Source organism: Condylura cristata, unplaced genomic scaffold (genome assembly GCF_000260355.1).
Source record: "Condylura cristata isolate star-nosed mole 26May11 unplaced genomic scaffold, ConCri1.0 scaffold00023, whole genome shotgun sequence".
Lineage (NCBI taxonomy): Eukaryota > Metazoa > Chordata > Mammalia > Eulipotyphla > Talpidae > Condylura > Condylura cristata.
In genome coordinates this window covers 23606183-23618889 of record NW_004567124.1, presented here as the reverse complement: position 1 = coordinate 23618889, position 12707 = coordinate 23606183, and the positions used below count along the sequence as shown (strand labels likewise).

Here is a 12707-nt window from a genome sequence, read left to right as displayed (position 1 = left end):
AGTTCAGGCTTATACCTCTAAGACTTGGCTTCAAGTTAGATACTGTTTATATCTAAGAAGTAGTCATCTATGGTAACAGAAATAATGTAATCAGCAATTAGCATGAAAAGCAAATTTATCCCTGTCAAAAGTCATTACCTTGAAGGATATAAGCTGCTAACAAGGCGGCATCTGATGTCTTACAGAGGAGGCGACCATGGTAGAGATCCCTTTTGATCTGTAGAAAGACTAAATACCTAGAACGAAAGCAGAGGGAACTATAAAGGATTTCTCTGATTGCTTTAAAGATATAAATATAGGTAATGCAAACCTATAAAATCTTTGTCAGAACCCTTCTACTGCATTAAAAAAAACACAACACTCAAAACCTACCATAGAATAAATGCATTTTGCCCTGGAGACTCTCTCGTATACTTTGTCTTGAACTGATTTGAGGCTCAACTCAAAACAAGCCATCAGTTTCCTTCTATAGCTCAAAACAAATGGCATTTGTTGGGAAAGCATTGTCTTCCCAGTGTGCTGGGCACTGAGAAGAGCCAGCCCCTGTCCAGTCGGTGCAGAGAGAGGAACCTGTATCATTAAGAGCTGAGCCACTGAGGTCTCTCTCCACCTTGGACTCTGCTGGTGGGTGGAATGAAAAGGAACTAGCCCCAGGAAGTATTATGCCCCAGCTGGCCAAGAAAATCTGTCCATTTATGGAAACAGTCTTAAATTATCACATAGATCAACCAGACCTCTCAGAATTTGAATAAGGCACTGAAGAGGTTCCGGTGGAGGAAGTAAAGAAACTTGTGGCTAGTATCTATTCAAATATAGGAAGCTCTCAACTCAGGGGGGTATCAACAACACAGCAGCTGGTAGTAGTGATCTATAGTGAGCACTTAACTATTTGCCCATCACATCTCCTTACAGGCATGCTCTCCTTTAATTCAAATGTAATTTGAGACAGACACTGTAATTATCTTTTTTTAAAAAAAATACACTGAGGGGTCCTCACTGGTGGTGTAACGGGTTAGGACACAGCACTGCAAGCTAGCCACAGCTCCTTCAGTGAGAAGTTTGAGCCCCTGGAGGTGACCCACATGGCGCGGCAGACCTCTCCTGACCAGCCTGCTGCTCCCCTCAGCAGTGTACTTTGTTGATCTGCCTGTTCTGCTCCCCACTCTGTCTCTGGTGAATCCTCTCACCACCCCTGCACCTATGGCCTGTACCCCAGTTCTGTATGCATAAATAAATAAATCTTAAAAAAATTAACATACTGAGGTTTAATTGTTTTTCTAATGGACACACAACTGGTAAGTAGTAGAGTCAGGATTCAAATTCAGCCCTGCTTGGCACTATTTACAATAGCTAAGATATGGAAACAAGTTAAATGCTCAAAAAGAGATGACTGGATGGATGGATCAAGAAGTGGTATATATATACCATGGAATACTACTCAGCAATCAGAAAGGTAATTCATGCCATTTGCAGCAACATGGATAGAGCTGGAAGGAATTATGCTCAGTGAAACAAGTCATAAGGGAAGAAAAAATATCAGATGGTTTCATTTATAGGGGGGAGATAAGGTAACCAAATATGGGATCAGGGGAAAATTCAAAATTTGCAGGCAAAGTAGAAATCAGAGACATTTACCTGGTGACTGGGCGGGGTGGGAAGAGGGAGCGGATTAAAACAGGGGAGGGAAGAATACAAGAGGCTATGGTGACAGTTCATGGGTGTGTTGGTGGTGGTAATTTTAGGGAGATTACAGCTGAGAGGAGAACAAATAATAGTGTAAAAAAACAAAAAGCCCCACATATTCAGCCCTGCTGGACTCCTGAAGTTGGCTTGTAATAATTATACTCTCCTTCCTGCACTGTGACTTCTATGTCATTCCAGTGACTTGGGTCTCAGACACAGTGGAATAGAACCGTTGACTTTCCATTTTGAAGTATTACAGGGGCAGAGTCTCTATATTCATAAACTCACACCACCACTAAGACTATCAACCCCCTGAGTTAATAACCTACTACACTGGCTCCTCAGCAAGAGGGTTTGTGTGGTAGTTTAAAAATATGTCCACACATTATACTCATCACTGCAACTGATGGAGTTTCATTCCTTCCTTTTGGGTGAGAACCAGATTTAGTGAATTGCTTCTAACAAAATACAGCAGAAGTGATGGTGTCTGACATCTGAGACTGGGTCATAATGACACTGCATTTTCTTCCTGGTCTCTCTTTCTCTTGGAGCACTCATTCTGTTCAGGGACACTGAAGCAGCCCTATAGAAAGTGATAAGGAAATGAGGCCTTTGCCAACAGCTAGTATGGCATTGGTGTTTCCTGCTAACAGTGAAGGCACCATTAGAGAAGTGAACCTTGCAGTCGAGTCTTCAAGTGACCATAGCCCCATCCTTCTCTTGACTGCAACCCCACGGGAGACCCTGAGCCAAAAACACCCATCTAAGGTGCTGCTGAGTTTGTGACCCACAGAAACTGCGAGATAATTAATGCCTGTTATTGTGAGATATTGTGGTGTTTTGTTAGAGTCATTGATAACTACGGCAATCGGGCTCTCCCCAGATAACTAGAGGCTTCCATTGCTTGTTTTTAGGCTGAAGAATAAACAGGACTCCATGCCCACTTGATCATGTGAAACTTCCTCAAGTGAGAGAAGACTAAGAACAGGATATCTTCTGGGGGTGGTGGGGTAGGAGACCAGTGGGTGCCTCTGAGTCTTGGGCTTGGTGATTCAAGCAACTTGCAGGCAGAAATGAAGGAGCAATCAAACCTTTTCACCTTCTAAAGCCTTTGCTATTCTATGTGTAACCCACAGCTGCACCTGGGAACTTGCTGGAAACGGAGAATATTAGGCCTATTCTGGACTATATCAGTCATTTTTAATGAGCTCTCTAGAACCCCAAAACCATGTAACGAGACCTGCATTTGTACATAAGTTAAGCATAAGAAGCACTGTCTTAAAGCATCCTTCTAATTGCATCAGAACGGGCAGGTGAGTACTACAATCTAAGTTAATAAGAACTCCCCTGTCACTTCATCCACCACCATGAACCCCACTCTGCCCTCAATGTTTGCTAAGGAAAAAGATCATGAACTAAGATGGCGCTACCAAATCAAGTTTGTCTTCACAGTTTCTCACAGTGAAATGTCACATAGCTGAGAGGGGGAGGTTCGGGCAAGAGGTTGAGAGAAGCAAAGGGGGAGAGGATAAGTAGAGGAGCTACAGAACCTAATTCTCTTGTTTTATAGCTGAGGAAAGAGAAGTCTAGAGAGGTGCAGTGAAGTGTCAGTATCAAGGTCTCCTGAGTCCAGGCCTGCTGTTTTTCCTTCTCTCCATGGTAATTGTTTGTTATCAAGCTAGAGAGAAAGGGTCCTAAAAAAGTCAAGAGATTCTTTGCCATCAGAAAGAAGTCTCCATGGGAACCCAAGCAAGACGCCAGGTTGAGACCAGATTTAAGACAGGCTGTTCCTTGGGACACTTGAAATATTTTTTTAACATTACTTATCTCTTTCTGATTTCAATGAGACTTTACTATACCCCCATTTTGTTTCAATGCTAGTGTGGGCCTCAACCGATGTAAGTATAAAGCAGGATCATCCAAAAGGTAGTAGGAGAGCACCTGAAGGAAGGCCAAAGAAAACCTGAGCGTGATTAACAGGTCTCCAAGGTATTTTCCTTGGCATTGTGTTTTCTGAGATCAGAGGGTGGCGATGAATCCAGATATTTCCAGAATTAAAGGCTGGAGCTCTGGAAAGTCTTGACTGCTAAAGAGGTTCTTCAAGAAGATTCCTTGCCCCTCCCCCTCTTTTCAGATTTTTTTTTTGCCTCAGTTTCCTCTATTTTCTACCATCCTTTTCCCTGACTGTAATAATGTTTAATATGTCTTCCTGCAAGCTCCTTGAAGTCAGGTTTTGTATCATTTACTTTTCATATTCTTCTAGAGAGCCTCTGGATCCTGTACCTACCTCACCTACTCATCCATCCACTGAGTCCCGGGCACTTATTATGTGTGCCAGCACTGCCACAGGTGCAGGGAACACAGTGGGGAACAAAAACAATGTCTTCTGGAGCTTCCCATTCCAGTGGGAAGAGATAATACAGAATAATGAGAACGATTTACTAAGCGCATGCTGCTCCACACATGGTATTATTTAACACACCTTCTCTCCTTTATTCCTCCCTACAACTCTATAACTACTATATTTCTCCCTGTCTCACAGATGACGAAAGTGAAAGATGAGAAAAACATTGTTTGCCTTGTCAGATAGCTAGTTAAAGAATAACCTGGGATTTGAACCCAGGTCTTTTGGATTCTTTAGTCTGGGATTGGCAAATGATAGCCTGCCACTACAGTTTCCAATGAAGTAAAATTTTACTGGTACACAGCCATGCTCATTCATTTGTGCATCATCTATGACTGCTTTTGCATGACAATGGCAGAAATGAGTAGTTGCCGCAGAGACCATATGTCCCACAAGGCTTAAAATAGTTACTATCTGTCCTTCTATGTGAACAGTTTGCCAACCCATCTTAGCCTAAGGAAAGTTCAAGTGATATTCATCAAAGGAATAAATGGCCTAAAATCTCCATTCTCTCGGGCATACATGCATTCATTCTATTAACATTTTCTTTTCTTTCTGTTTTTTTTTGAGCACCTGCTCAAACATGTGTCAGACAATTGCTTCCTTGCAAGATAGGGCCCCATTTATACTCAATCTCCTTCGGTTACTTGATCTTTCCAAAGAGTTTATACACCTGCAGTCCCTGTTAAAAGCTAAATCTGGTGCCTAATCCCCATTTTCTCTGTCTTGTCTCTAGCTCAGACAAGGAAATCTATTTATTACTTAAAAAAATGACAAAAGAGATTAATCAGGATTTGGCAACTAAATTTATCATCTGGAAAGAGTCCAAGAGATAAATTGAAGCACAGTTCTTTACCTCGTCCCCTCCTCTCAGCCCAGCTTTATGGGAATGGCTGAGATGGCAGTGAAATTTAGGACTCATATTGCTAGGAAAAAACATTGACAGCTAAATTAGTTTGGCAGGAAGGTGGAGTGGCGGCTCTGAGCCAGGAATGAATTATGGGTACTAAGTGCAGCTGGGGCAGGTACCCACTCTTAAGATCAGCAGGGATGTGCATGAGGAGAAAGATTCCATGACCTCCACAGAATGCCTCAGGAAGGGGAAGCACAAAGACTCCAAATCAGGCCCTGCAGCCCTGTGGCTCCCACTCCAGACAACACTCAGAGATGGCACTCCAGGGACGGGGAGCTGCTGAGGTGGACAGTGAGAGGGAACGAGAAGAGGCTGGTTCCAGCACAGATCATGCAGAGCAAGGAGGAGCTCACACTCCTGTCATTGTCCTTGGCGTTTGCTGAATTGGTGAAGCAGGTCCCTTGACAGAGCCTGGACAGTGACTGGACTGGCTTTGTCTCGCATTGCTCAGAAATTAGCTGCTTAACAGTTAGGTCTGCCTCACTTCCCTCTATAAGGGAAGATCAAGGTTTTACTTATGTTAAAATTGTATCTTTCTGATATAAAAATTAAGGTTTCTTGTTCCTGCATCTCTGAGGCAGGCTTTTATAGAAGGAATTTGGCTCAGATATACAAAAGCCGGGGAAGCTTTGAGGCTCCTATTCATGGACCCTCTTGCAGAATGTTTGCAGTCATAGAGGTTCTCTCTCATCCTCAAGTGGTGCTGGATAAGATAGGGTTCATTCTCTGCAGCTGACTGCCTGCCACAGAGCATGATCCCCACAATAAAGAGTTTATCACGGACCTCATCCAGCAGCACACTGGAGTTTACCCACTTGGATTTAAAATCTTCAGTATTTTCCAGCTTGTCTTTCAGTGTCATGCTTTGGCATCCCTCAAGTACATTGGGCCACCAGAGTCTGTTTCCAGGCCCCAAAATAAGCAGCAACACAGACCTCTCCAGAACATCCACAGTGGCTACATCGTAAGTGATTGGAAAAGGGGCTTTCTGATTAATTAGTTACTCCAGATCCCTTTGTGAGTGACCAGTTTGTCTTCATATTTCTTGATGGAAAGAAGCTCACTATATCTCAATTCTACTGGGAGGGGGAGCAAAGAAAGAACGTGGATGAAATACGGAAGGAGGTTATGTTTCGGAAAAAATCCTTGTTTATGAGTTAGGGGCTTCTAAAGCAGAGGCTCTACGAGGTTTGGTCTTAGTTGCTCAGAGAAGCGTGTTCAGCCTCACCTGGTTATTTCTTCTTTCAGGGCAGCAGGGTCTGCAGGGTAAAACTTCACACGGAAACACATGGTAAATGGAGGCTGGGCTGCAGAGAAAAAGAGGTGTCCGTGAGGGGAGCTCCCCCCCACAGAATGACTGCACTCCCTCCCCCTCAGGATGCACAGGTCTCTGGACTATCTGAAGAAAATCCTCACATGTTTAGGGCTAACTTATACTGAACACAGCAGAAAATCACCCAGACTTGAAACAACTGGGAGGACTCACCCCACTCACTCTAAAAGGAGGCTTCAGTGTTTCAGAGAATACTTACACCGCAATTGCTTCACCACAGATTTTGTAAACTCCAACCAATGCTGAAACAGAGCACACAGAACAAGAAAACCCTAATGAGAAGTGGTGTCAAATATAAATAGTCTCATCCAATTTCAATAACTAGACAGATTGCAGCCCAGGGTGAAAGCAGTCCAAAAGCTTGTGATATGTAGGTTTGGAGAGGAAAGAGTAATACGCTTTACTAAGTAACCTCCCTTGGAGCCAGCTGTGAAGGGGGAAGAGTTCCAGTTTCAGATGCCATTTGTGGGCTTCCTGGCAATGCCTCCTCTTCCAAGGCAGGTGCCAAGCCCTGAGCCATGTTTCCAGCATAGCAGTAGGCACAAGAGAATATATACCTGTGTGAAGGGGACAAAGCCCCACTTGGCTTGACTAGGCAAATACTGAAGTTTTTTTTTTTTTAAATAATATAATAGTTTATTTTTTCATCATTTTATGCCTTTTTCCCATCTCAGTTGTAATCGCTGTGGGCTTCCCATCTCCAAATCACCCTTGCGCCATCACCATAGTCCTGTTCACTTCCCTCCCTCCACCATTTTTGATCCCATTCCCCACTCCACCCCCATAAAATGTCTCTGGTATATAAGGCAAATACTGATTTTAATGGGCTGCATGGATTTGTACTACTTGTCCACTTTTTTTCTGGCAGGAGGATGGGGACAGAGACTACTTATAGCAGCCCTAGGAAGTATTGTCAGGTAGAACTTCATATATTGCTTCCTGAAAAGTCAGAGATGGCCTGAGGTATATCCTAAGCTTTGAGTGAGATTAAGTGCCAATCCTTTTGATACACCTTTGGACCCAGGGATGCTTAACACCTCTCCTAAGCTAACTTACCACGACCAATCCGGAGGATGGCATCCTCTTTCCCTTGGGTTTTCCTAGAGGCATATATAGTAGCAAAACAATTTTTGCATGGTATTGTTTGGGGGAAGGATGGAATGAGACACTTCCATGTCTATCTTCTAGTTCATTTCATAAAATTCATGACTGATAATCACTCCTTTTATGCTAGTCAGCAACCTTGACAATGTACAGAGAGCTAGAACTGCTGTTAATGTGGGGTTTGATCATTTGGCGATTACACCAATCTACTAGATATAAGGTGTGCAAGGGCTGAGCATGAAGTCTGGTCCCTGCTGTGTCACCCGTGTCTCGTCCAGGGTCCAGTGAGCAACTGTTAAGCGGAAGAAGGCACTGGTGCCACACCTCCCTCTCTTCTGGTTACTTACACTTAGTGTACCATCTTGGCAGGGCCCTTCCTCTGGCAGGAAAGCAGCCAGAGCCATGCAGACAGCATCCTGGCCTCCCTTGATTCCCAGCTCTCACCTTCTGGGCTGGGCCGTGGGTCACGCAGCTAATGGACCCACTAAGAGCCAGTTCTTCCATCAGCTCCACATGGATAATCTGGGCTGACATTCTGCTCTCTTGCTTCCTCTGATCTAAGTTCCCACGAGGCTTGCAGCTCATTATAGCCACTCAATGTGGCTAAGAGGTTCTTCTCACATTACACGGCCCACCGCGGCTTGGCTTCACAGGGAAGCAAAGACCTGTGATGAAATTGTACGGAAACGACTGTGGTTCCAGGCTGAGCCTCTGAGGTTGAGGAGGCCTGTCCAGTGTCCACTGTACACTGGGCTGTGTACAGTGAGGAGAAAACAGCAAGGATCCGAGACTCAGTAAAGAGAACACCTAGACATGTAACTGCTACATTAAAATAAATAAACGAAGATAAAAACTAAGAGGGATGACTGTGAGATCCATTATTAGCAGAAGGCAGATGGAGCTGAATGACAAAAAGGCTATTCCCCTTGGCAATAACTACTGAGAAGACATTAGTTTATAGACTGGTGAAAGCTCAGAAAGGAGTGAGGCTGGAAGAGATTACAAGGGGGTGGAAAGGGAGTAGGAAACTGTCACAGCTTGTCCAAGAAATATAAAGGGCCAAGTAAAGGAATCTTGAGAGAATCCCATGAATATAGTGCATCTAGTATTACCTCATGCAGCTGACAAAATCTGGATCCCAGAATCCCTAGCAAACTGCTAACACAGGGTTAGGGAAGAGGGGTCAGGAGAAGAGAAAGTGATTCAGAGAGGGGAGTTTCCTCCTGTGTTTGTGTAAATGGCCAACATGGCACCATTTTCAGATTGTGGGACTGAAAGGGTACAAAGAAGAGGCTGAAAGCCGGCTGAGACCCTGGGCCTGGGCCAGGATTGGGGGTGGGGTGGGGCGGAGAGTAAGGCAGCTTTGCTTGGAGGGACGCCAGGATAGTTCCCAGACCCTATCAAGACACCGCCTTGCCCCCCACACACACACTGAGCAAGCAGAGATGTGGGGATGGACATGGGCCGTGGGGCTGGGTTCAGACCAGCCGCTATCCCAGGGAGGAGGTAATGTTTTAAGGTCTGGGCATATTAGGCAGAGCAGGGAGGGCAAAACCTAAAAGAAGAATAAATATACCCACAACCCCAGGAAACATTGGCCAGAGCCAATAAAGTCTGGGGAGAGCCAAGAAATGCCCAGAAGAACCCAGGCAGGTAGGCTGATAAAATCTGAGGGGAGCAAAGAGCTGCAAAGGGGCGACTCCTGCCCCAACCTACTGCTGGGGCTGATAAAACTATAACTAGGGAGGGGGGAGACTTAGAAACTGCTGTCTGGACTGAGAAACGAAAGTCCTGTGAGAGTCTGTGCACTCACCTCAGGCAGGGATGGAGTGAGCAGTCTCCTATACCCAACTGAGGCCAGGAGTCCCCTGTCTTTCCTCACAGTTGTTCTTCCCTGGATTGTCTGCCTGGGACCTCTCCCTGGAGGAACGTTCCTTCTGTGTCTAAATAAACTTTGCTTTTGCTTCTGTAAAAGATGTGGCTTTGAAATCCTTCATGGCCATAGTCAAGGACTGAGGAGCCTCCAAACCTTACTCCTCTACTATGAATCAGTAGATTTAGGACAATCCTCTGTAGATCCGTCTTGCTCAACTCTCACATATCCTCTCAAGCCTCCCTGTTCTTAACCCCACAATAACCCCTTAGTTAACTTTAGAGTTGACCAGGTAGGAATGCAGCAGTGAACCTTAGAAACTACCAAGGCTCTCAAGTCAGGTGTGGGCTGGAGGCTAACTTTGCCACTTACCTTGTGAAAGTTAATGAACCTATCTGAGATTTCCTTTACTCATCTGGAGAATACATATTATGGCTATGTATCTCATTTGTAGTAAGGATTAAATAGCATAGGCTTATGGTTTCTCTTCAGATCCTATAAAGTACAAGTGTGCAGCTCTCAGAGCCGGGCACATGGCCACATGACATAAATGTTCATTTCTCCTTTCCTCCATTTCCTTATGTTTCCTTCTGCTTTTAATCTTTGTGGGGTTATAGGTTGGGGCAGGAGTCCCCCCTTTGTGGCTCTTTGCTCCCCCTAAATTTTATGGATTAAAATTTATAGAATAAATAATTTAAATCCACATGCGCTCTTCTTCTCCAGCACATTCTGACTAAAAATTAATGAAAACTAATGGGGTTCCTAGATGTTTCTCGGTTTTTGCCTTTTTCATGTATGATGTTTTCTGGGAGATAACGAGACCTTGGGGCTGGCAGTCTTCCATCTCAAGGAGAAAGAGCTGAGACCCTGCCCTTTCTCACTCCAATAACAAACAGCATCAGCCAAAAAGCCCTTTTTTAAAATAGTCCATCATTCCAGAGTGAATGACACCTATAGCATGTGAGTCACTGCACTTTTGGGGGGGGGTCTTATAATGGGGTTCAGAGCTGAGGATAGTATTGATGTTGAAAGAGTAGAGCCTTAATCGGGGGGAGGACTGATCCAGAACTAGTTTCCAAACACTAATGATGCTCAAAATTCTGCTGAGCCAAGAGGAATGAAATATGTTACTAAGGTGGTAATTAAACAGGGCTTGTTGAAGGCAAGTGGGGGATATAGTCTTTTTCTTTCCTAAGCTCCTAAGTTTGACATCAAACCCTAAATGTGACCTGGGACATGGTGGCTCAGAACACACAGGAACAAGCCAGCGCTTGCTGTCATGGTGAGGGCCCGACCCTGCTGGGCAGCTGTGCTCCTAAGTGCCAAGGTGAAGCTCATGCTTGCAGCTGTGGAGAAAGTCAGTGAACTCAGGAAAGGGGGGCTCTCTGGGGTATGTGGGGATAATCTTTTTGGAGGGGCAGCCTAGAATGGTTGGTGGACAGGCATATAGGGAAGGGAGGTACTGAGGGGCAGCTACTTCCTCACAGTTGCCCACTTTGATGGGATGCCAGGGAGTATGTAGACCCACAGGCAGCAAAGCTGATGAGCAGCAGTTACAGAAACTTCAGGTGTCTGCGGGCTGGACAAGGAGAGGGAAGAAATTTGGCACTGTAAACCACTGACATACCTCATCATTCCTTTAGTAAATATTTTTTGAACATCCACTACATTCCACGTCCTGTGCTAGCCCCATAAGATAGAGTGATGAAGGACATAAAGTCTATGTCTTTACAGATTTAATGTTTTGTGGGGAACACAGGTAATTAAACAGGCCATCACCATGTGATGCAACTGGTGTCACAACAGGGGTAGTATAGAGCCCCTGAAGCAGAGGAGGGCACTTCATGCAGAGTGGTGGCTGAGAAAGACTTTCTGGAAAATAGTCTGAACTGAGACGACAGGTGAGAACAAAGATGAGGGGGAGTTAGCCAGAAAGTGTGTGTGTAGTATGGGGAAGCAAGGAAAGGGAGAAGAAATGTTCCCGGCAGGAAGAGCTGAGTAGGTGAAGGCTCTGAGATGAGAGAAGGGTGGTGGCATGTCTGGAGAGCCAAGTACTCTCTGGGTCACAGAGGGGAGGAGCCAGATCAGGGGAGACCAAGGTAGAGAGGTATGCAGGGGTCTGGTGATAATGAACTTGTCTGTCTAGAACATCATAGTCCTTGTCAATACCTGTGTCAATGTCAAATCTCAGAAGTACCCATGCTGTCTTAGGTACCCAAGAATCACGGACTTGTGAGGAGCAGAAAGGCCTGCCTCAACATGATGCTCTGTGTCCTGCCAGACAGGGATGGTGTGGTCGCCAAGCAGAACAATGTGGCTGCGAGGGGGCAGCAGAGGGGCAACCAGTGACCTGGGCTGAGACAAGCACAGCTCTGCCTTCAACTGAGCGACTTCAGGCTGCTGTTTCAGCATTTGTAAAAGGATGAGTGAGCTCTGTCAAGGTGCCTTCCAGATCTAATAATGTGATGCGAAGTGATGTCACCAAACTGCAGCGTCAGGTTGGTCCCTGACTCCTAAAGCTAAACTCTGTACATATGTGGCAGCTAAGAGCTTCAGGCTTGAATGACCCTGTCCTCCATGTACATTTTGAATATTGACTTACCCGCTGCTTATCTGGGTCCACAAAGCGGATCCCAAAATAGTCTTTCTCAAGTAGGTTCAGGTGGTGGCAAAGGAGGTCAAACAGGTACTGGCCCTTGGCATCTCTCTGCAAAGAAAGCAAATTCCATTGAGAAATGAGAAGACGTATGCAGGCAACTGTTTTGACAGTCATTAAAAATCACTTCTAACTGTAGCATGATGATATGCAATGGGCTCGCGTCCACACTATGTCCTTCATATTGTGATGCATTAGTCAGTCACTGGAATTCTGAGACTTTCAGCTCCTGGAAGGAGCCCAAGAACCCTTCCCGCCATAAAGATGTTAGAGCAGTTGGAGTCAAGCTGAGTAACGCCAGTTCTGACCTCTGTTGCACAAAGCTTTCCTAAGTGCCAGGGGTAGGGAATGTCAGCATGGAGTATGTCCTGCTGGCTCTGTCTCGCATCCACCCACTTCTCTCCATCTCCATTACTAACCCCACAGGTCATGCCACCACTTCTCAGCTGGACCCCTGCCAGTGACGTCTAAAGGCTTCTGTGCTTCTTCTGCTTTTGCCTGTCTGCATGCAACAAACAGGGTAAGCATAATTTAGACATGACGTCTTTTTAATGACAGTAAAGCATGTGTGCAGTAAGATATTCTACCATATAAAAGGATATATTAGGAAGAGTTAGTGTCTGAGAAATATATGTATTTGGTCATTTATATAACCAAAATGTAAATCTTATATGTATGTATATTTGTATCTATGGTTCCAGCCAGCCATAGTTCTCAAGTGTCTAGGCTTTTTTTTTTTTT

General features: G+C 44.9%; 1 protein-coding gene across 2 annotated transcripts in view; it reads right to left on the bottom strand.

The window, feature by feature from the left end:
* FRMD5 (FERM domain containing 5) overlaps positions 1 to 12707 on the bottom strand; it is a 273565-nt gene that overhangs the window by 27401 nt on the left and 233457 nt on the right. For both annotated transcript variants that reach the window (XM_004687853.2, XM_012728768.1), the window contains exons 2-5: positions 11913 to 12017; positions 6533 to 6575; positions 6229 to 6307; positions 139 to 236 (exon numbers count right to left, since the gene is read on the bottom strand). In XM_004687853.2, coding sequence (XP_004687910.1) covers positions 139 to 236; positions 6229 to 6307; positions 6533 to 6575; positions 11913 to 12017 — 325 coding nt within the window. The remainder of the gene's footprint in view (positions 1 to 138; positions 237 to 6228; positions 6308 to 6532; positions 6576 to 11912; positions 12018 to 12707) is intronic.